This window comes from Rhinoraja longicauda, chromosome 41 (genome assembly GCF_053455715.1).
Source record: "Rhinoraja longicauda isolate Sanriku21f chromosome 41, sRhiLon1.1, whole genome shotgun sequence".
Classification (NCBI taxonomy): Eukaryota; Metazoa; Chordata; class Chondrichthyes; order Rajiformes; family Arhynchobatidae; genus Rhinoraja; species Rhinoraja longicauda.
This window is the reverse complement of record NC_135993.1, coordinates 13,670,268-13,694,939: the sequence shown is the minus strand read 5'-3', so window position 1 is coordinate 13,694,939 and position 24,672 is coordinate 13,670,268. Positions and strand designations below refer to the sequence as shown.

General features: G+C 50.4%; 1 protein-coding gene across 1 annotated transcript; it reads right to left on the bottom strand.

Moving 5' to 3' along the window:
- Positions 1-983: 983 nt before the first annotated feature.
- LOC144611750 (protein PAT1 homolog 2-like) lies at positions 984-24,563 on the bottom strand. Its single transcript, XM_078430987.1, has 14 exons — positions 24,393-24,563; positions 24,011-24,150; positions 21,152-21,226; positions 18,549-18,687; positions 17,840-17,957; positions 15,772-15,869; positions 10,232-10,257; positions 7,436-7,544; positions 7,009-7,151; positions 6,739-6,889; positions 6,241-6,369; positions 2,175-2,263; positions 1,626-1,775; positions 984-1,138 (listed from the first exon to the last, which is right to left on the bottom strand). Exons 1-14 carry the CDS (start codon positions 24,540-24,542, stop codon positions 1,099-1,101), a joined length of 1,557 nt encoding a protein of 518 aa, XP_078287113.1. The 5' UTR covers positions 24,543-24,563; the 3' UTR covers positions 984-1,098.
- Positions 24,564-24,672: the final 109 nt, after the last annotated feature.

Below are 24,672 nucleotides of genomic sequence, written 5' to 3'. Positions count from 1 at the left end.
ACGCTTACCTGACGGTCAAACTGTTGCCTCCAATCTACCCGTCAAATGTCCTGACGGTAAATAAATTGATTAAACACAAGTATTTTATGGTATCTTCAAATGACTTTACTTAATTTAATATTATGTGCTTCTAAATGTACCTAAGACAACCTAGCAAACAATATTCGAAATGTGGCCTCACCAACGACTTATATAACAGCAACATGACCTCCCAACTTCCACATTGAATATGTAGGAAGGAACTACGGATGCTAGTTTAAATCGAAGCTAACACAAAATGCTGGAGTAACTTAGAGGGACAGACAGCATCTCTGGAGAGAAGGAATGGGTGACGTTTCTTAAGAAGGGCCTCAACCTGAAAGATCACCCATTCCTTCTCTCTAGAGATGCTGTCTGTCCCCCTGAGTTACTCCAGCATTTGTGTATATCTATCTGCTGCCTGATGAGGCCAAAGTGCTAAAAGCTTTTTTTTTTTTTGTTGTTTTTTTTTTGTTTTTGAGTGCACGATCCACAGGAAACCAGTATTTGATTGGACAACTCTATGAACTATGCAATAACATTTCAGAAGAGAAGAAAGCTGTTTGCTGCAAGAGTCCCATTTGCTGCTTTGAACAGTGGTGACGTGTCACACAACTGCTTTTAACTAAAGACGATTTGTAACCTCGTAATCTACTGCCAAGACAACAACCTCTCCCTCAACGTCCAGACCACCACGCAAACTGACCTCCCTTCCATTGACTCCATCTGCATCTCATGTTGCCTTGGCAAGGCCACCAGCAAAACCACGGACCAGTCTCACCGCGGACACTCCCTCTTCTCCCCTCTATGCAAGAGGCACAGAACTGTAGAAATGCTCAGGATTCGGGTCTCCCCCCGCCTCCATTTTCCCCTAGAGATGGGGGTCTTTCCCCACCTTCTGACCGACAGGAGGGTGTTCCGAGCACGAGATAAACACAGGGAGAGGGTGCAGCTAAACAGTGTTTTATTGCAGAAAATAGTGGTCCAGTCAATGGGGGGAAGGGGAAGCTCCTCACAGCCCCTCCTCCCCCCACACTCCAGACTGAGGGGGGTTCCGAAGGGGGTGGGTGCTGGTCCGTCTCACGGGTCAGCAGGAGGGCACGGGACAGACACGCTGGAGCTGTGGGAAGGGGAGAGGGAGGTCAGAAACTGCTCCACTTCTGTCCCTTACACCCCTGCCCATCTCCGTCATCCCTTCTGGCCCCTACACCCCTCCCCACCCCTGTAACCCCCTCCCCTTCAGCTCCTACACCCCTCCCCTCTGGTCCCTACACCTCTCCGCTCTGGTCCCTACACCCCTCCCCTCTCGCCAGTATTCTCTTCCCCATCACTGTAACCCACTCCCCATATCTGTAACCCCTTATCCTACGGATCCTACACCCCTCCTCACCTCTGTAACCCCCTCCTCACCTCTGTAACCCCCTCCTCACCTCTGTAACCCCCTCCCCATCTCTGTAACCCCCTCCCCATCTCTGTAACCCCCTCCCCATCTCTGTAACCCCCTCCCCATCTCTGTAAGCCCCTCCCCATCTCTGTAGGCCCCTCCCCATCTCTGTAACCCCCTCCCATCCAGCCCCTGCACCGCTCCCAGCCTCGGTGACACGTACAGGATCTTGCCCTGCAGTCGCTGGGCCATCTGTGGGTGGAGGTGGCGGCAGAAGAGGGGGAGCAGGTTACTGGGCAGCTCCAGCGGCTCAGCAAGGTCCGACTCTGGGATCAGGGAGAGTTCTCGGGCCACCACGAAGACCAGGTCCGTCCTCACAGGGGGCAAATGGCAGCGTTAGACGTTTCATTCATGCCACCCACTGCCCTCCCTCCCTCCAATGCACAACCTCCCCTCGCATGCACAACGTCCCCACCCAGACCATCCCCCTTCCCCAAACCCAGCAGCAGCTCCCGGCCTGGTAGCCAAAGCCCTAGGCCAGGAACAGAGCCTGGGCCTTTCCTGCGAGTCCAGGCCCGTAGGCAGTTTGGAGCCGAAACATTTCCTACTGGCATGGGGGGGAGGGGCAACGATGGAACCCTACACCTCAGCCCCACAGACAGGCGGAAGGGGAAAAGATAGGGCCCAGGGGGAACGCGTCCCCTCCCCTCCAACTCTGGAATCTCTATCCACTCCACCACCCCTCCGGGACCCCCATCCCGGCAACACTCACCACTTCTTCAGGTCATCAAGGGTGGGACGGCCGAGGGAGAGGAGGGTCCCACCAAGGCTGAGCAGAGCGTAGAGATAGGAGATAGTGAACTGTGGGAAGAGAACAGGGTGGGAGGAGCAAGAATGGTTGTGATCATTGTGGACAAAGATATGGCTCCCCTCTCCCTTCTCACTCTCCAACACCATTCCCCCCTCCCCCTCCCCTTCTTTCCACCCTCCCTCCATCTCTCTCATGTTCATAAGTCACAGGAGCATAAACTATTCAGCCCATTGAGTCTACTCCACTATTCAATCATGGCTGATATCTTTCCCTCTCAACCCCATTCTCCTGCCTTCTTGCTGTAACCTTTAATACTATTACTAATCAAGAAGCTGTCAATCTCTACTTTAAAAATATCCATTGGCTTGGCGTCCACTGCCATCTGTGGCGATGAATTGCACAGAATCAGCACCCTCTGGCTGAAGAAATTCCTCCCCATCTCCTTTCTAATTTTTATTCTGAGGCTGTGGCCTCTGGTCCTCGACTCTCCCACCAGTGGAAACATTCTCTCCACATTCACCCTATCCAGGCCTTTCACTATTTGGTAGGTTTCAATGAGGTGTCTCCCCCCTCGCCCCCCCCCAACATACTTCTAAACTTCAACGAGTACAGGCCCAGAGCCGTCAAACGCTCATCAAATGTTAAGCCACTCAATCCTGGGATCATTCTCGCAAATCTCCTCTGAACCCTCCAATGTCAGCACATCACAGAAAATAGGTGCAGGAGGAGGCCATTCGGCCCTTTGAGCCAGCCCAGCCATTCATTGTAATCATGGCTGATCGTCCACAAAAAAACCCCGTGCCTGCCTTCTCCCCATATCCCTCGATTCCACTAGCCCCCAGAGCTCCATCTAACTCTCTCAAATTCATCCAGTGATTTGGCCTCCACTGCCCTGTGGCAGAGAATTCCACAAATTCACAACTCTGGGTGAAAGAGTTTCTTCGCACCTCAGTTTTATATGGCCTCCCCTTTATTCTAAGACTGTGGCCCCTGGTTCTGGACTCGCCCAACATTGGGAATTTTTCCTGCATCTAGCTTGACCAGTCCTTTTATAATTTTATACGTTTCTATAAGATCCCCTTCCTCTACAAGATATCCTTCCTCAGATATGGGGTTTACAACTGCTCACAATACTACAAGTATGCAGACCATGCCTTATAAAGCCTCAGCATTATATCCCTGTTTTTGTGTTCTAGCCCTCTCGAAATAAATGCTTGCATTGCATTTGCCTCCCTTACTATTGATTTGATGTTTGGGAATCCGGCACCAGCACCCCCAAGTCCCTTTGCACCTCTGATTTTTGAATCCTCACCCCATTTTGAAAATAGTCTACGCCTTAAGATCTACTACCAAAGTGGAGGACTTCACCGTGCTTTGCCCACTCTCCCAACCTAATCAAGTCCTTCTGCAGACTCCGTTTCCTCTTCACTACTTGTCCTTCACCTATGTCTGCTTCATCCCTGGGATCATTCCTGGGATCTACATATAGATCTACCTATATATAGATTGGGCCAACCAAATTGATAGCAGCACCGAGGATGATTTCCTGGAATGTATTCGGGATGTTTTTTTAAACCAATATGTAGAAGAACCGACCAGAAGGCAAGCCACCCTAGACTGAGTATTGTGTAATGAGGAAGGATTAGTTAGCTATCTTTTGTTGTGCAAGGCCCCTTGGCCAACAATGACCATAATATGGTGGAATTCTGCATTAGGATGGAAAGTGACATAGTTAATTCAGAGACTAGGGTCCTGATCTGAAAGAAAGACTGAAGGTATGAGACAGGAATTGGCTAGGATAGACTTGTAAATTATACTTAAAGGACTGACAGTGGAGATGCAATGGCAAAGATTTAAAGACCGCGTGGATGAACTCAAAAAATTGTTCATCCCTTTCCGGCAAAAAAAACCAGGGAAGGCGGCTCAACTGTGGCGAATGAGGGAAATCAAGGATAGTGTTAAATCCAAGGAAGAGGCATATAAATTGGCCAGAGGACTGGGAGAAATTTTGAACTCAGGAGGACAAAGGGGTTAATTAAGAGGGGGGAAAAAAGAGCATGAAAGAAAGCTTGCGGGGAATATAAAAACTGACTCAAAGCTTCTTTAGATATGTAAGAAGGAAAAGATTAGTGAAAACAAATGTAAGGTTCCTTACAATCAGAGACAGGTGAATTTATAATGGAAAACAAAGAAATGGCAGAAAAGTTAAGAGTATTTTGGTTCTGTCTTCACTAACGGATGTGAGAGATTTAAAAAAAGGAAAAGAGCCAAGTGCTTGCCCAGGGCATACAATGGCGGTCAAAAAAAAATCAGAAAATTTACACACAAAATTACCGGTTTCAAACCTCTTTCAGTGCATTTCAAAGTAAAAACCGACATTACAAAATAATGTGAATATGTCACTGTATACTAATAACATTTAAGTAAATTCGCACATTAATTGATAATCAGCCCAAAAAGGTGGTAATTGGCTTTTCTGCTGTGTTCTATATTTTAACCCTGTCGTAATTTATTTTGATACATAATCTTGCACTTAAATTTAACTCATTACAGTTCCACCACTGATTTTCTGGCAAAGTTCCAGAGCTTTGCTGGTTTATCCAGCAGGCCAATGCAGTCGGCTATGGGGTTAGATTTGCTGGCTCCAGCTGGGCTGGAGTTCCAGAGTCCCGGGCGCAGGCTGCAAATTCAACCCACCGTTCGGCCATGGAAGTCCCGATGAGGTCGAGATTGGCTGCCTTGCCCAGCCTAAGTGCCACATTTTCCAGGAGACTTCCAGGGCGCGCAGGGGGGGGGGGGGGGGGGGGGATTTCTCACGGTACCCCTATCGACCTCTAGTGGACCCTGATGTTCAATACAAGCCCAAACCTCGATTTTTTTTTCTTTCTTTGTTTCGATCTGATTTCTTCGTTTATTTGGCAAAGTGAAAAACGCGGAAACCATGCAAAAGGCGCGGAAAAAGGATTTTAAAAACGGGGAAATCCGCGGAAACACGGAAAATTCACACGCCTGCACTAAGGAAGACACAAACAACCTCCTAGAAATACCAGGGGACCAAGGATCTAGTGGGAGGGAGGAACTGAATGGAATCCACATTAGTCATTAATGCTGACCTTCATTGCGAGAGGATTTGAGTTTAGGAGCAAGGTGGTCCTACTGCAGTTGTACAGGGCCCTGGAGAGACAACACTTGGAGTATTGTGTGCAATTTTGGTCTCCTAATTTGAGAAAGGACATTATTGCAAATGAGTGCAGCATAGGTTCACCAGATTGGGCCCTGTAGGATGAGGTGGGAGGGAGGCTGGAGGATGAGAGGGGATCTTATAGAAACATATAAGATTAAGGGATTGGACAGGCTAGATTCAGGAAACACGTTACTGATGTTGGGGAAGTCCAGAACGAGGAGTCACAGTTTAAGAATAAGGGGTCGGCCATTTAGTACCGAGATGAGGAAGACTAATTTTCACCCAGAGAATTGTGAATCTGTGGAATTCTCTACCACAGAGCGCAGTGGAGGCCAATTCACTGGATGTTTTCAAGAGAGAGTTGGATTTAGCTCTTAGGGCTAAAGGAATCAAGGGATATGGGGAGAAAGCAGGAACGGGGTACCGATTTTAGATGATCAGTCATGATCATATTGAATGGCTCGAAGGGCAAATGCCCTACTCCTGCATATATTTTTCTATGTTTCTATGTCGATGTTTCTCACCGGGCCACAAAGCCTTCAGTTCCATCAACCAAACCATTGATCTACAACATGCGTAGTGGCCCCAACACCGACTCCTGTGTAACACCAGCAGTCACTGGGAGCCAAGCCCTCCCTCTCTTTTCCCACGACTTACCACCGCCCCCCTCCCCCCCACCCTCCTAAAACCCCCCGCCCCCACGACCCCCTTCACTGCAAGGGTGCAATGTGAGAGAGGTTTCCAGGAGACCGGAGGCAGGGGCCAGCGGGTGCCAGGGTCCCGGGAGAGCGGGTGCCAGGGTCCCGGGAGAGCGGGTGCCAGGTTCGCTGGGGTGGAACTCACCTTGCTCTGCAGGAGGCGCTGGAGGGGAATTTCGCCCCCCCCACTCAGTGCCCAAAGGGCTGCAAGCAGCTGGGGGAAGGAGAGTCCAGGAATGGCCAGCATCAGGGAGGGGAAGAGGGGGCACAGGCTCTAGGGGGAGAAAAATAAACTTAGTACACAAAACTTAGTCCTCACCTCTACCTGACACTTCGCCACCCCCTCCCTCCCTCTTCAGCCTCCTCACCCTTCCCTCCCCCCCCACAACCCACCCTTCCCTCCCCCCCCCACAACCCCCCCATCCCTCCCCCCCCACAACCCACCCTTCCCTCCTCCCCCCCCACAACCCACCCTTCCCTCCTCCCCACCCTTCCCTCCCCCCCTCCTTCCCCCCCTTTCCCTCCTCCTTCCCTCCTCCCCCCCCTCCCTCCTCGACACCCACTCCCATCTCGCTAGCCCCTCCTCCCTCCAGCCTCCCTCCCACCTCACCGTCCCCTCCTTCTCACCCGGCCCCTCCCTCACCTCATCAAGATTCTCCTCGGCGGCGGTGCGCAGGAAGGTGGCGACGGAGAGCAGCACATCAGCGCATTGGGGGGGTTGAAACAGGGGTAAGAGTCGGCCAAGCAACTGCACCCCCTTCCTCACTCTCAGTATCCGAAAAAAACACAGATCCCTGCGGGAAACAGGACGGAACGTTGGGACGGGACTGAGGGGGAGGCGGAGGGGGAGGGGACTGGACGTCGGACACAATGTGAGGCCCGATACCGGAGGGGGAGGGGACGGGGCACTCACTCTCCCTCCATCCCGAGGTGGAGCATCCGGAAGATGTCTGCGAGCTGCCGCTCCCTCAGCTCCCGATATCCGAGCCGCTCCTCCTCCGGCAGAGACAGCAACTGGATCTCGACCTCCTCCAACTCCAGCAGTCTCTTGTACATCTGTTAGGGGAGAGGCGGGATGGGGAGAGTGGGGAGGGGGACAAGACGGGAGGGCGGGGTTGGGACGGGACGGGAAGGATGGGGGACGGGGAGAGACGGGACGGGAAGAGACGGGGCGGGGGGGGGGAGAGATGGGAGAGTGAGAGGGATTGTTCAGATTCCCCTCCACTCACCCTCCCGATCCCCTTCCTTCCCTCCCCCACAGCCTCCCTCTCTCACCCCTCAAAACTCTGTCCTCTGCTTCTTGATTCCCCCACCATTGGGTTAATAGACTCTGCATTCACCCCATCTATTGTCTTCATGTTCTTGAACACCCCAATAAGATTACCCCTCATCCTCCTGCGTTCCAAGGAATAAAGTCCTAGGCTGCCCCAACCTCTCCAAAGTCCGAGACTGCCCCAACCAGGCCCTCGAGTCCTGGCTACGTCCTCGTAAATCCTCTCTGTACTCTTTCCAGCTTAAAAGCATCTTTCCTATTACATGGTAACCAAAATTGAATACACTCCAAGCACAGCCTCACCAACATCTTATGCAGCTGTAACATGACCTCCCAACCTCTGCACTCAATACTCTGACAGATGAAGGCCAATATGCCGAAAGCCTTCTTGACATCCCTGTCTACCCATGTTACGATTTTCAACTAACTATCTACCTACACTCCGAGATCCCTCAGCTCTGCAACATTCCCCAGAGCCCTGCCATTCACTGTGAAGGTCCTGCCATACATGATAGTGTGGAAACATGCCCTTCGGTCTAACTTGCCCACACCAGCCAACATGTCCCAGCTATACTCGTCCCACCTGCCTGCATTCCTCCAAACCTGTCCAATCCATGTACCTATGTAACCGTTTCTTCAATGTTGCGATAATCCCAGCCTCAACGAACTTCTCCGACAGCTTGTGTAGGAAAAGAACTGCAGATGCTGGTACAAATCGAAGGTATCACAAAATGCTGGAGTAACTCAGCGGGTCAGGCAGCTTCCTGACCCGCTGAGTTACTTGAGCATTTTGAGATTCCTCCAACAGCTTGCTCGATATACCCATCACCCTTTGTGAAAAACCTATCCGTTAGATTCCTATTAAATCTTTTCACCTTAAACCTATGTCCTATCACCTTAAACCTAAACCTATCACATTTGGAAAGTGGTGAAATCATCGGACAAAGTCAGTATGGATTTATGAAAGGCAAATCATGTCTGACGAATCTTATAGAATTTTTCGAGGATGTAACTAGTAGAGTGGATAAGGGAGAACCAGTCGATGTGTTATATCTGGACTTTCAGAAGGCCTTCGACAAGGTCTCACATGTGAGATTGGTGTACAAACTTAAAGCACACGGTATTGGGGGTTCAGTGTTGAGGTGGATAGAGAATTGGTTGGCAGACAGGAAGCAAACAGGTCCTTTTCGGAATGGCAGGCAGTGACTAGTGGGGTACCGCAAGGCTCAGTGCTGGGACCCCAGTTATTTACAATATATATTAATGATTTGGACGAGGGAATTGAATGCAACATCTCTAAGTTTGCGGATGACACGAAGCTGGGTGGCAGTGTTAGCTGCAAGGAGGATGCTAGGAGGCTGCAGAGTGACTTGGATAGATTAGGCGAGTGGGCAAATGCATGGCAAATGCAATATAATGTGGATAAATGTGAGGTTATCCACTTTGGCAGCAAGAACAGGAAAGCAGAGTATTACCTGAATGGTGGCCAATTAGGAAAAGGGGAGATGCAACGTGACCTGGGTGTCATGGTGCACCAGTCATTGAAAGCAAGCGTGCAGGTGCAGCAGGCAGTGAAGAAAGCGAATGGTATGTTAGCATTCATAGCAAGAGGATTTGAGTATAGGAGCAGGGAGGTTCTGCTGCAGTTGTACAGGGCCTTGGTGAGACCGCACCTGGAGTATTGTGTACAGTTTTGGTCTCCTAATCTGAGGAAAGACATTCTAGCCTTAGAGGGGGTACAGAGAAGGTTCACCAGATTGATCCCTGGGATGGCAGGACTTTCATATGAAGAAAGACTGGATAGACTAGGCTTATACTCGCTGGAATTTAGAAGACTGAGGGGGGATCTTATTGAAACATAAAATTCTTAAGGGGTTGGAGAGGCTAGATGCGGGAAGATTGTTCCCGATGTTGGGGAAGTCCAGAACCAGGGGTCACAGCTTAAGGATAAGGGGGAAGTCTTTTAGGACTGAGATGAGAAAACATTTCTTCACACAGAGAGTGGCGAGTCTGTGGAATTCTCTGCCACAGAAGGTAGTTGAGGCCAGTTCATTGGCTATATTTAAGAGGGAGTTAGATGTGGCCCTTGTGGCTAAAGGGATCAGGGGGTATGGAGAGAAGGCAGGTACAAGTTACTGAGCTGGATGATCAGCCATGATCACATTGAATGGCGGTGCGGGCTCGAAGGACCGAATGGCCTACTCCTGCACCTATTTTCTATGTCCTCTGGTCCTCGATTCACCCACTCTGGGTAAGAAAATCTGTGCATCTACCCGATCTATTCCTCTCATGATTTTATACACCTCTACAAGATCACCCCTCATCCTCCTGCACTTAAGAAATATAGCATCCCAGCCCATTCAAACTCTCCCTATAGCTCAGATCCTCTTGTCCTGGCAACATCCTTGTAAATCGTCTGCAACCTTTCCAGTTTGACAACATCTTTCCTACAACATGGTGCCCAGAACTGAACACAATCCTCTAAATGCAGCCTCATCAACGTCTCATAAAACTGTAACATGACCTCCCAGCTTCTACGCTCAATACTCTGACTGAAGGCCAATGTGCCAAAAGCCTTTTTGATCAACCTATCTCCCTGTGATTCCACCTTCAAGGAACCATACACCTGCACTCCTAGATTCCTCTGCTCTGCAACAGTCCCAGAGCCCTTACCATTCACTGTCTGAATCCTACCTGTGTTAGACTTCCGAAAATGCAACACCTCTCATTTCTCTGTATTAAATTCCATCAACCATTCCTCAGACCACTTGGCCAATCGATCAATATCCTGCTGAATTTTTTTCACAACCATTTTCACTGTCGGCAAATCATCACTATCTGTATCATCAGGAAACTTGCTTACCTTGCAGTGTACTTTCTCATCCGAATCTTTGATATAGATGGCAAATAGTAACAGGCCAGGTACCAAGCCCTGAGGCATTAGCAACCTTCCACCATCACCTTCTGCTTCCTCCATGAAGCCAATTTTCTATCCATTCAGCCATCTCTCCTTGAATCCTATGTAATCTAATCTTCCAGAGCAGCCTACCATGCAGAACCTCATCGAATGTTTTGCTGAAGTCTATATATAGATCTACAGCTCTGCCCTCATCGACCTTTTTGGTCATGTCTTCAAAAAGTCAATCGGATGTAAGATACGACCTCCCAGGTACAAAACCATGCTGACTATCCCTCATCAGCCCTTGTCCGTCTTGATGCCTGTAGACAATAGACAATAGGTGCAGGAGTAGGCCATTCAGCCCTTCGAGCCAGCACCGCCATTCAATGCGATCATGGCTGATCACTCTCAATCAGTACCCCGTTCCTGCCTTCTCCCCATACCCCCTCACTCCGCTATCCTTAAGAGCTCTATCCAGCTCTCTCTTGAAAGCATCCAACGAACTGGCCTCCGCTGCCTTCTGAGGCAGAGAATTCCACACCTTCACCACCCTCTGACTGAAAAAGTTCTTCCTCATCTCCGTTCTAAATGGCCTACCCCTTATTCATAAACTGTGGCCCCTTGTTCTGGACTCCCCCAACATTGGGAACATGTTATCTGCCTCTAATGTGTCCAATCCCCTAATTATCTTATATGTTTCAATAAGATCCCCCCTCATCCTTCTAAATTCCAGTGTATACAAGCCCAATCGCTCCAGCCTTTCAACATACGACAGTCCCGCCATTCCGGGAATTAACCTAGTGAACCTACGCTGCACGCCCTCCATAGCAAGAATATCCTTCCTCAAATTTGGAGACCAAAACTGCACACAGTACTCCAGGTGCGGTCTCACCAGGGCCCGGTACAACTGTAGAAGGACCTCTTTGCTCCTATACTCAACTCCTCTTGTTACGAAGGCCAACATTCCATTGGCTTTCTTCACTGCCTGCTGTACCTGCATGCTTCCTTTCATTGACTGATGCACTAGGACACCCAGATCTCGTTGAACTCCCCCTCCTCCTAACTTGACACCATTCAGATAATAATCTGCCTTTCTATTCTTACTTCCAAAGTGAATAACTTCACACTTATCTACATTAAACTGCATCTGCCATGTATCCGCCCACTCACACAACCTGTCCAAGTCACCCTGCAGCCTTATTGCATCTTCCTCACAATTCACACTACCCCCCAACTTAGTATCATCTGCAAATTTGCTAATGGTACTTTTAATCCCTTCGTCCAAGTCATTAATGTATATCGTAAATAGCTGGGGTCCCAGCACCGAACCTTGCGGTACCCCACTGGTCACTGCCTGCCATTCCGAAAGGGACCCACTTATCCCCATCTTTGCTTTCTGTCTGTCAACCAATTTTCTATCCATGTCAGTACCCTACCCCCAATACCATGTGCCCTAATTTTGCCCACTAATCTCCTATGTGGGACCTTGTCGAAGGCTTTCTGAAAGTCGAGGTACACCACATCCACTGACTCTCCCTTGTCAATTTTCCTAGTTACATCCTCAAAAAATTCCAGTAGATTTGTCAAGCATGATTTCCCCTTCGTAAATCCATGCTGACTCGGAATGATCCCGTTACTGCTATCCAAATGCTCAGCAATTTCGTCTTTTATAATTGACTCCAGCATCTTCCCCACCACTGATGTCAGACTAACTGGTCTATAATTACCCGTTTTCTCTCTCCCTCCTTTCTTAAAAAGTGGGATAACATTTGCTATCCTCCAATCCACAGGAACTGATCCTGAATCTATAGAACATTGAAAAATGATCTCCAATGCTTCCACTATTTCTAGAGCCACCTCCTTAAGTACTCTGGGATGCAGACCATCAGGCCCTGGGGATTTATCAGCCTTCAGTCCCATCAGTCTACCCAAAACCATTTCCTGCCTAATGTGGATTTCCTTCAGTTCCTCCATCACCCTAGGTTCTCCGGCCCCTAGAACATTTGGGAGATTGTGTGTATCTTCCTCAGTGAAGACAGATCCAAAGTAACGGTTTAACTCGTCTGCCATTTCTTTGTTCCCCATAATAAATTCCCCTGCTTCTGTCTTCAAGGGACCCACATTTGCCTTGACTATTTTTTTCCTCTTCACGTACCTAAAAAAACTTTTGCTATCCTCCTTTATATTGGCTAGTTTACCCTCGTACCTCATCTTTTCTCCCCGTATTGCCTTTTTAGTTAACTTTTGTTGCTCTTTAAAAGAGTCCCAATCCTCTGTCTTCCCACTCTTCTTTGCTATGTTATACTTCCTCTCCTTAATTTTTATGCTGTCCCTGACTTCCCTTGTCAGCCACAGGTGTCTCTTACTCCCCTTAGAGTCTTTCCACCTCTTTGGAATAAATTGATCCTGCAAACTCTGCATTATTCCCAGGAATACCTGCCATTGCTGTTCCACCGTCTTCCCTGCTAGGGCCTCCTTCCATCCAATTTTGGCCAGCTCCCGCCTCATGCCTCTGTAATCCCCTTTGCTATACTGTAATACTGACACTTCCGATTTTCCCTTCTGCCTTTCCATTTGCAGAGTAAAACTTATCATGTTGTGATCACTGCCTCCTAATGGCTCTTTTACCTCTAGTCCCCTTATCAGATCAGGATCATTACACAACACTAAATCCAGAATTGCCTTCTCCCTGGTAGGCTCCAGTACAAGCTGTTCTAAGAATCCATCTCGAAGGCACTCTACAAACACTCTTTCCTGGGGTCCATTTCCAACCTGATTTTCCCAGTCTACCTGCATGTTGAAATCTCCCATAACCACCGTAGCATTACATTTTTGACACGCCAATTTTATCTCCTGATTCAACTTGCACCCTATGTCGAGGCCTGTTAGGGGGCCTATAGATAACTCCCATTAGGGTCTTTTTACCCTTACAATTTCTCATTTCTATCCATACTGATTCAACATCTCCTGATTCTATGTCACCCCTTGCAAGGGAATGAATATCATTCCTTACCATCAGAGCAACCCCACCCCCTCTGCCCACCTGTCTGTCTTTTCTATACGTTGTGTACCCCTGAATATTCAGTTCCCAGCCCTGGTCCTCTTGTAGCCATGTCTCAGTGATCCCTACAACATCATACTTGCCCATGACTAACTGAGCCTCAAGCTCATCCACTTTATTTTTTATACTACGCGCATTTAAGTATAACACTTTAACTTCTGTATTTACCTCCCCTCTCACATCGTTCACAATTGGCCCTGCCCTTAATTTCTTTTCCCCTCTAGAACTTCTGTTCCCATTCTTCCGAGAGTCTTTTGCAATATCTCCTGTATTCCTTTTTACCTCATCTTCATATTCACAATTTGTTAACCCCTCCCCCCCACTACTTAGTTTAAAGCCACAGGTGTCACACTAGCAAACCTGCCTGCCAGAATGTTTGTCCCCCTGCTGTTAAGATGCAACCCGTCCCTTTTGTACAAGTCACCCCTAGCCCAGAAGAGATCCCAGTGGTCCAGAAATCTAAATCCCTGCTCTCCTATGCCTCCGAGTATTCTCTCGCAACTTTCCAACTACAGATATTAAGCTCCTTCTTGAAAAGAGGTTACAGGATAGTACCTTCAGCACCTCTTGACCATAACACTGACTGCTCACAAGACACTTCCATTAACTGCCCCAAGTTCCTCCATCCTCCTGTCTTTCTCACTGGTAAATATAGAGAAATACTCATTAATGACCTTGCCCATCCCCTGTGACTCCACACAAAGGCGACCTTTGATTCCTGAAGGGGTCCCACTCTCTAGTTACCCTGTTCCCTCTTATGTATTTATAAAATCTCTTGGGATTGTCCCTAATGCTATCTCCTGGCCCTTTGTGCCCTTCTGATTTCCTTTTTTAGCTTACTCCTTAGTTCCCACAAGTCCTCCAGGAGTGCACTTAATCCCAGCTGCCTATACATGTCCCATGCGTCCTTATTTTTGACCAATGCCTCAATTTCCCTTGTTAGCCAAGCTTCCTTACGTTTTACCCGTCTTGTCCTTCACTCTAACAGGGACATGTATATCCCGAGCTTTTATCAACACTGGTCCTGCCCTCGTTTGACTTCCCAAATACAACATCTCACATCTATCTGTATTAAATTCTATCAACAATTCCTCAGCCCACCTGCCCAACCGATCAAGATCCTGCTGCAATTTTTGAAAACCATCTTCACAGTCTACAATACCACCCACTTTAGCAAACTTACTAATCATAACATGTACATTGTCATCGATATCAACAATTTCAATGAGAAAGGGGCCCAGTACCAAACCCTCAGGCACAGCACAGACCACCAGTCCAAAAAACAACCTTTCACCATCACCCTCTGGTTCCTTCCAGGAAGCCAATTCTCTATCCAGTCAGCTAGCTCTCCCTGGATCTCATACTATTTAACCTTCTGGAGCAGCCCAGCATGCGGAACCTTGTCAAAGGCCTTGCTGAAGTCCACATAAATGACTACAGCTCTGACCTCATCGACTCAGTCCCCTCCACATCCCTTGCCTCATTTCACTCATACTCTCAACTCTCTCCCTCACCATCTCCCTGCCCACCATCGCACTCATACACTCCGCTCTCCGCATCTCCCGGCCCTCCATCTCACTCATACTCTGCTCTCTCCCTCCCCATCTCACTCTTACACTCTGCTCCCTGCCCTCCATCTCACCCCTCTCCCATCTTCTCTCCCTCCCACCTCACTCCCCTCTTCCTCACTGAATTATCCCCCTCCCTCAACCTGCCCCTACAACCCCTCCCTCTCCCCTTCCCCACTCTACATCCTCCCTCCTGCCCCTGCCTCCACGCTCCCTTTATCCAACAACCCCGTCCCACCCTCACCTCCACACCGCTCCCCTCCTTCCTCCTTCTTGCTCCCCATTACTCAACCATCCCCCCACTCTCCCTGCCCCTCTCCCACTATCCCCCCAACCCTCCCTCCGCGCTCCACTGCCCCACCCCCCACCATGCCAGGAGTTAGCAGTGGCCATCTTGTTCCCACCTCCTCGATGTTATACAACACCTCAGTGATACTACACCTCGATATCCCTCAGTCCTGCTCTGGGGGTGTGGGAGGGGGGGGGTGGGGGGTGGGCAGGAAGGGAAGAGAGTTATACTCAGTTACTGCCCCCATCCCTTCCTCTCTGGGCCCAACATCCCCCCTCTCCCGACCCAACCATCTGGCCCTAGCACCCCATCCCTGTCTGTCACCTCCCCCCCCCACACACCCACATCTCTGCCCCCCCCGCGTTCTCCACACCCCCTCGCCATGTCAGTCACCTGTACCCCCCTCCAGCCCCTATTCTCCCCATCCCAGTCACCTCCTTCCCCCTTTCCATCGCAGTGATGTCCGCCCCAACACCTTTCTCATTGGTCACCACCCCACCACCTCCCCACTTTCCAGCCTCTACACCCCTCCGAGGCTCTGTCCTCCCCCTTCCAGCCCCCACCTCTCTCCGAAATGTTCCCCTACCTCCTCCGGAGCGGACAAGTGAACGACATCAATGGCACGGCGCGGACTGTAACAGGTCGACACGGCGACTTGTCCCAGGGACCCCTTGATGTGAACAACTGTGGGGTCAAAGGGCGAAAGGAGTGACTGAGGGAGAGATGTTCCATCATACCTTCCCCCGGAGTCAGACGCACGGAGTGAAGCTCCCTCCACACCATGCCGAGACACACTCCCCCCAGGGTCAGACACACAGAGTAAAGCTCCCTCCACACCGTCCCGAGACACAATCCGCCCAGGGTCAGACACCGTCCCGAGACACATTCCCCCCTGGAGTCAGACACCGTCCCGAGACACACGCCACCCGGCGTCAGACATATGCAGTAAAGCTCCCTCCACACCGTCCTGAGACACACTCCCCCCAGGGTCAGACACCGTCCCGAGACACACTCCCCCCAGGGTCAGACACCGTCCCGAGACACACTCCCCCCAGGGTCAGACACCGTCCCGAGACACACTCCCCCCAGGGTCAGACACCGTCCCGAGACACACTCCCCCCAGGGTCAGACACCGTCCCGAGACACACTCCCCCCAGGGTCAGACACCATCCCGAGACACACTCCGCCCAGGGTAAGACACCGTCCCGAGACACACTTCGCCTGGATCCAGACACAGAGTGAAGCTCCCTCAGCACCGTCCCGAGACACACTCCGCCTGGGGTCAGACACAGAGTGAAGCTCCCTCCACACCGTCCCGAGACACTCCCTCCCAGGCGTCCGACATAGAGTTTTTAAATCGTTGTTAGTTCTTTCTAAATTTAAAGGGCGAAGATTCTGGTTTGTATTGATCCATCCTTGTCTGAGACTTGGGCCGGAACCACTGTCTGAGTGTTCTGTCATGTTGAGCAGGATCCGGTGAAGAAGAGTCACCGGAGAAATCTGAAACTAACTATTGTATGCACACATCAATTCCTCAGGTTGCTGAGGTTGTGTTGCAGTTGTACAAGACATTGGTGAGACTGCACTTGGAGTATTATGTTGTGTTTTGGTCACCCTGCTATTGGAAGGATGTCATTAAGCTGGAAAGGGTGCAGAGATGATTTACAAGAATGTTGACAGGACTCCTGGGGCCTGAGCTACAGGGAGAGATTGGGCAGGCTAGGACTTTATTCCTTGTAGTGCAGGAGGATGTTAAATTATAATTTATTATTGTCACATGTACTGAGGTACTGCAAAAAGCTTTTGTTTGCATGCTAACAAGTCAAAGGAAACACTACACATGAATACAATCAAGCCATCCACAGTGCACAGATATCGAATAAAGGGGAGAACATTGTGCAAGATGTCCACAATGAACAGATAAAGGATAAAGGGTACAAGTCTCCATGAGGTAGATGGAAGTTCAGGACTGCTCTAGTTGGTGAGAGGACAGTTCGGTTGCCTGATAATAGCTGGGAAGAAATTGTCCCTGAATCTGGGGGTTTTCAAACTGCCACACCTCTTGCCTGATGCAAGGGGAGAAAGGGGAGTGACTAGGGCGAGACTGGTCCTTGATTACGCTGGTGGCCTTGCGGAGGCATGAAGAAGTGTAGAGGCAATCATGGCTGATCTATCTCTCCCTCCTAGCCCCATTCTCCTGCCTTCGTCCCATAACCTCTGACACTAATCAAAAATCTATCTATATCTGCCTTCAAAATATCCACTGACTTGGCCTCTACAGCCTTCTGTGGCAAAGAATTCCACAGATTCACCACAGTCTGACAAAATAAATTTCTCCTCATCTTCCTAAAAGAACGTCCTTTAATTCTGTGTGAGTGGCCACATTTTCCACACAGAGGGTGGTGGGTAAATAGAATGAGCTACCAGAGGAGGAAGTTAGGGAGCTAATATAACACCATTTAAAAGATATTTGGACAGGTGCATGGATTGGACAGGATGAAAGCAATATGGGCCAAATGCAGGCAGGTGGGACCAGTGTACATAGGTCATCTTGGTCCCATGGATGAGTTGGGCCGAACGGCCTGTTTCTGTGCTGTATGACTGACACACACAGTGAAGCTCCCCTCCCACTGCCCTGCCCCAGCCTCACTCACCGGAATCATACATCTCTGCCTTCTGAACGTAGGGAGTGACCAACTTCTGGGGCTCCCGCTTCCACTTCTCCCCGAGTTCCATCTCACTGAGTTTCCGTTCAAGTTTCCGAAAATATTCCTGTCGTCAATCAGATTGTTAGTAGGTCCGTCGCACCATGATGCCCGGTCCCAGAGGAGGAGGGTACAGGGGCCTGACACACCATGATGGCCGGTCCCAGAGGGGGAAGGGACTGGGGTCTGGCACACCATGATTGCCGGTCCCAGACGGGGAGGGGGAGGGGACAGGGGTCTGACACACCGTGATGCCCGGTCCCAAAAGGGGAGGGGAAGGGGGTTTGGCACACTGTGATGCCCGGTCCCAGAGGGGGAGGGGACAGGGGCCTGACACTGATACCCGGTTCCAGAGGAGGAGGGGACAGGGGTCTGACACACATGATGCCCGATCCCAGAGGGGGAGGAGACGGGGGAAGGGGGTGTGACACACCGTGACACTCGGTCCCAGAGAGGAAGCGGATGGGGGGGTCTGACACACTCGGATACCCGATCCTAGAGGGGGAGGGGATGGCGGGATGGGGTCTGAAGGACATGCTCGGTCCCAGAGGGGGAGAGCACAGGGGGGGGTGGGAGAGTGGGGGGTTCACCGTGATGCCCACTCGCGGAGGGGGAGTGGACGGGGGAGGGGTGCGTCTAACTGCACTTATCTCTTCACCTGATAATAATAGTCATCCAGATGTGGATTTTCGCTCTGCAACTGGATCATCTGTAACTTTATGATCCAGGCTTTCTCTTTGTCTGTCATCAGATTTGCATAGACATCAACTCCATCGCCAACCACCTTCCTCGACGGGCTGTGGGGATAGAGCAAATCCTTGCTGTGTACTTACTCGTGTCTCTCAGTCCCCATCCCCCATGTCTCCGTATCCGGTGATATCTGCACCCTGACTGGTCTCTCTCAGGGAGATGGAGTAGGAAAATAACTGCAGATGCTGGTACAAATCGAAGGTATTCACAAAATGCTGGAGTAACTCAGCAGGTCAGGCAGCATCTCAGGAGAGAAGGAATGGGTGACGTTTCGGGTCGAGACGTTTGCAGATTTTGCAAATATGCAGATGATATAAAGCTGGGTGATAGTGTGAACTGTGAGGAAGATGCTATGAGGTTGCAGGGTGACTTGGACAGGTTGTGTGGGCAGATGCATGGCAGATGCAGTTTAATGTGGATAAGTGAGGTTATCCACTTTGGTGGTAAGAATAGGAAGGCAGATTATTATCTGAATGGTGTCAAGTTAGGAAAAGGAAGTACAACGAAATCTGGGTGTCCTAGTGCATCAGTCACTGAAAGGAAGCATGCAGGTACAGTAGGCAGTGAGGAAAGCCAATGGAATGTTGGCCTTCATCACAAGAGTCGTCGAGTATAGAAGCAAAGACGTCCTTTTCCAGTTGTACAGGGCTCTAATGAGACCGCACCTGGAGTACTGTGTGCAGTTTTGGTCTCCAAATTTGAGGAAGGATATTCTTGTTATTGAGGGCGTGAAGCGTAGGTTTACTAGGTTGATTCCCAGAATGGCGGGACTGTCATATGTTGAAAGACTGGAGCGACTAGGCTTGTATACACTGGAATTTAGAACGATGAGAGGGGATTTTATTGAAACATATATGATTATTAAGGGGTTGGACACGTTAGAGGCAGGAAACATGTTCCCAATGTTGGGGGCGTCCAGAACCAGGGGCCACAGTTTAAGAATAAGGGGTAGGCCATTTAGAACAGAGATGAGGAAAAACCTTTTCAGTCAGTCAGAGAGTTATAAATCTGTGGAATTCTCTGCCTCAGAAGGCAGTGGAGGCCAATTCTCTGAATGCATTCAAGAGAGAGCTAGACCGAGCTCTTATGGATAGCAGAGTCAGGGGGTATGGGGAGAAGGCAGGAACAGGGTACTGATTGAGAATGATCAGCCATGATCACATTGAATGGCGGTGCTGGTTCGAAGGGCCGAATGGCCTACTCCTGCACCTATTGTCTATTGAGACCCTTCTTCAGACTGATGTCAGGGGGGCGGGACAAAGGAAGGATATAGGTGGACACAGGAAGATAGAGGGAGAACTGGGAAGGGGGAGGGGAAGAGAGGGACAGAGGAACTATCTAAAGTCTATCCCCTTACTCGTCTACACCGCATCTGCGCCCGGGATGAAGTGTTTCACACTAGGGCATCAGAGATGTCCTCATTCTTCAGGAAACGGGGCTTCCCCTCTTCCAATATAGATGGGGCTCTCACTGGGGTCCTCTATATCCCGCAGCTCTGCTCTTGCTCCCCCTCCCCCCATTCGTCGAGGACAGAATCCCCCTCGTTCTCACCTTCCACCCCATCAGCCAGCGAATCCAACAAGTCATCCTCCAACATTTCCCTCACCTCCAACGGGACCCCACTATTGGCCACATCTTCCCATCTCCTCCCCTTTCTGCGTTCCGCAGAGACCGTTCCCTCCGTATCTCCCTGGTCCACTCGTCCCTTCCTACCCAAACCACCTCATCCCCGGGCACTTACCCGCAACCACAGGAGATGCAACACCTGTCCCTTTACCTCACCTCTCAACTTTATCCAAGGACCCAAACAGTCTTTCCAGGTGAGATAGAGGTTCACCTGCACCTCCTCCAACCTCATCTATTGGATCCACTCCTCTAGATGTCAACTTCTTTACATCGGCGAAACCAAACGCAGGCTCGGCCATCGTTTCACTCAACACCTTCGCTCAGTCCGCCTTAACCAACCTGATCTCCTGGTGGCTGAGCACTTCAACTCCCCCTCCCACTCCCAGTCTGACCTTTCTGTCATGGGCCTCCTCCAGTGCCATAGTGAGGCACACCGGAAATTGGAGGAACAGCATCTCATATCTCGCTTGGGCAGCTTGCAGCCCAGCAGTATGAACATTGACCTCCAACTTTAGATAGTTCCTCTAACCCTCTCTTCCCCTCCCCCTTCCCAGTTCTCCCTCTATCTTCCTGTCTCCACCTATATCCTTCCTTTGTCCTGCCCCCCTGACATCAGTCTGAAGAAGGGTCTCGACCCAAAACGTCACCCATTCCTTCTCTCCCGAGATGCTGCTTGACCTGCTGAGTTACTCCAGCATTGTGAATACCTCAGGGAGATGGATATCTGTACACTAACCGGTGACACTCCATCCGTCTGTCAGGGGAATATCATATACTGACCGGTCTCTCCGTCCCTCTCACTCTCTCTCTCTCTCTGAGGATATCTGCACTCTGACCGGTATCTCTCAGTCTCTCACTGAGGGATATCCGTACCCCCAGACTCACCTCTGCAGCCGCTGTTTTCTCTGGCTGAGAAGGCGCCGATGTTGAGGGTGGAATTGTACCACGTGCTCGGGGAACCTGGGGAGACAAAGGGTGGTGGTGTGATGTCAGTCTGACGAAGCAACCCGCTCCTCAAAAAACCCACCCTTCTCTACGAATCTGCAGAGAGAGGGAGTGGTGTCGGGGCTGAGAGGGGGTGTGGTAGACAGGTGCAGGTACCTAAAGAGACTGCACATTAAGGGGGGATTCCCCATTAAAACATTAAGGGAGGATTCCCCATTAAAACATTAATCGTGGGTCCTATGAAAACATTTGGGGGGGGGGGGGGGGGCATTAAAAGTTAACTCCTTGCTGACCCCTTGCTCCATGGGCTGAGGGGAGGGAGCAAAGATCCAGCTGTTTCCTGTCTCGCCGGGCATCACAGAAGGTGGAAGTCATCTGCGATGTGGATTGTAATACAGTTGTGTATTTGGTGGGTTTGGTTTCGTTTTATATTGTACTGTAAATATTATTTTTAATAATCGATTAAATTATTTTTGGTTAAAAGCTATGTACTGTATGCCTTTCCCTCTCGCTCAGGGGGACATCTGTACACAAACTGGTAATGGAGTTCCAAAAGTTTCCTTCACCCACTCTGCTCCCTGGTTTACCCCTGAACTCCGCATGATGAAAACTCATGCCCGCCAACTTGAAAGACTCCGCAACAAAACAGGTCTCACAATTCACTCCCAAGCCTACAAAGACCACCTGCAGCACTACAAAGATGCCCTCTCCCGTGCCCACTCCACCTACTACTCTCAAATAATTCACTCTGGCTCCGGAAACCCCAAAACACTCTTCTCTACAATAAACAAACTCCTCAGCCCCCTGGACACCATCTCCCAATCATTCACAGTTGACAAATGCACCACTTTCCTTTCATTCTTCCAAAGCAAAATAGACAACATCTACAGCACTTTAACCACCAACGCACCTGCTCCCCCTCAAACCACCTGCCCCCCCTTATCCTGTCAACCCCTGCCTCAGTTCTCCCCAGTCTCCACCACCGACCTCTCTGACCTCTTCACAGGAATAAAAACTGCCACCTGCTCTCTGGACCCCATCCCCTCCAGCTTTGTCAAAGCCTGCCTTCCTGCTCTCTCTCCACTTATCACTGCAACAATAAACTCCTCCCTGTCCACTGGCATCGTCCCACCATCCCTCAAAATCGCTGCTGTCACACCCATTCTGAAAAAACCTGGTCTCAACCCTGACACCCCAAACAACTTCAGACCAATCTCCAACCTACCCTTTCTGTCCAAAGTTTTGGAACGTGCTGTAACTTCCCAACTCAAATACAACCTCTCTACCAATAACCTGTATGAAACTTTCCAATCCGGATTCCGCTCCAACTACTGTACTGAAACTGCGCTCCTCAAAATCACAAACGACCTTTTCCTCTCCTCCGACGCTGGCAACCTCAACATCCTCATCCTACTTGACCTCAGCGCCGCCTTTGACACCATAAATCACTCCATTCTCCTCACCCGACTTGAAACCTCCTTTAACATCACCGGCACAGCCCTATCCTGGTTCAAATCTTACCTCTCTGACAGGCACCAGTTCATCTCCATTAACAACTGTAAATCCTCCACCGCTCCCCTCCCCCAAGATGTCCCCCAAGGCTCAGTCCTTGGCCCCCTCCTCTTCATCCTCTACCTGTTCCCCCTTGGTCAATTAATCCGCCGTCATGGTCTCAACTTCCACTGCTTCGCCGATGATATCCAGCTCCTCATCTCCACCAAGTCAATCTCCACCACCACACACTCTACACTGACAAACTGCATCACTGAAATAAAATCTTGGCTTCAATCAAATTTCCTCAAACTCAACTGCAACAAATCTGAAATCATCATCATTGGTCCAAAAACGCTCACCAAATCCACCCAAAACTTCATCCTCAATATTGATGGTCTCCCAGTATCCACCTCCCCTCACATCCGGAATCTTGGAATCATCTTTGATCAAACCCTCTCCTTCGACAAACACATCAAACACATCACAAAGACAGCCTTCTTCCACCTCAAAAACATTGCCCGTCTCCGTCCATGCCTCTCCTCCACAGCTGCAGAAACCCTCATCCACGCCTTCATCACCTCCCGTCTGGACTACTGCAACAGCCTCCTCTATGGCGCACCCTCAAAAATCATCAGTAAATTTCAATACATTCAAAACTCCGCTGCCCGTCTACTCACCCACACCCCGATCCGTGACCATATCACCCCCGTCCTTTACAAACTCCACTGGCTCCCCATCCCCCAGAGAATCCAGTACAAAATCCTCCTCATGACCTACGAAGCCCTCCACAACCTGGCCACATCCTACCTGACCGACCTCCTCCACAGGCACACTCCCACCTGCACCCTCCGCTCTGCTGCTGCCAATCTCCTATCCCCCCACATCCGGACCAAACTCAGATCCTGGGGGGACAGGGCTTTCTCCATCGCTGCTCCCACCCTATGGAACTCACTACCCCAAACCGTCAGAGACTCCTCCACACTCACCACATTCAAAACATCACTGAAGTCTCACCTGTTCAGTACTGCCTTCAACCACTGAAGGTCACCTCACCTTCTGTCTCCTTTCTCTGTTCGTTTACTTATTTATCTATTTATTCACTTCCCTATGTTCTCTAAATCCCTGTAAAGCGTCTTTGAGTATATGAAAAGCGCTATATAAATGTAATGCATTATTATTATTATTATTATTATTATAAAAGGGGGGTCCTCACTCTAAAAATAAGTGGTCCCATATGTGGGGAGGGAGGGGGGCTGGGGATTAGGAGAGAGTGTACAGATACCCCCCCCCCACTCGTGTACATACCTGAAGGCCTCGAGGAGGTGGGGGGAGGGGCTGAGGGGAGAACGTGGGGCTGGAGATCCAAATCTCATCTGCATCTGGGTCCCGGCCGCAAGTCCAGGTGTCGGAATGTGGAACGGCAGCGAGCCAACCTTACCTGTGGGCTGAGAGACAGGGAGAGGGGGTCAGGGCCCGAGGTGGAGGGAAGGGGGCATGCGGAGGGGGGGGGGGGGGGAGAGGAGTGGGGGGATAGAGAGATGGGGAGGGGTGTAGAGGCCAGAGGGGGAGACATGCAGGGAGAGGTTTAGCGGTCGGAGCAAGTGACATGGAAAGGGGGGGCGGAGGGGCCGGACGAGGCCGGGAGAGGGTGGTGGGGACCAGGACACTACCAATTACTGATGCTCACCATCGGCAGCTGAGCCAGACCCAGGAGTCGCCTCCTCTGCCCCAGATTGGGAGCTGTTGCTCCCCGGGACCCTGGGAAAGGAGGGGGCAGCGGAGAAGACACAGCGTCGAGAGCGCAGCGTCCTGGGCCAAAGAACGAGCCGTCCTCCATCGACCTCAGGAAGGCACGGTCCTTGGGAGAGAGAACAGGACAGCGTGAGGGAGCGTTACTGTGCCTGACCCCCAGGAGGGAGTGAGGGAATGTCACTTTGTGTCTTACCTCCTGGGAGAGTGTGAAGGAG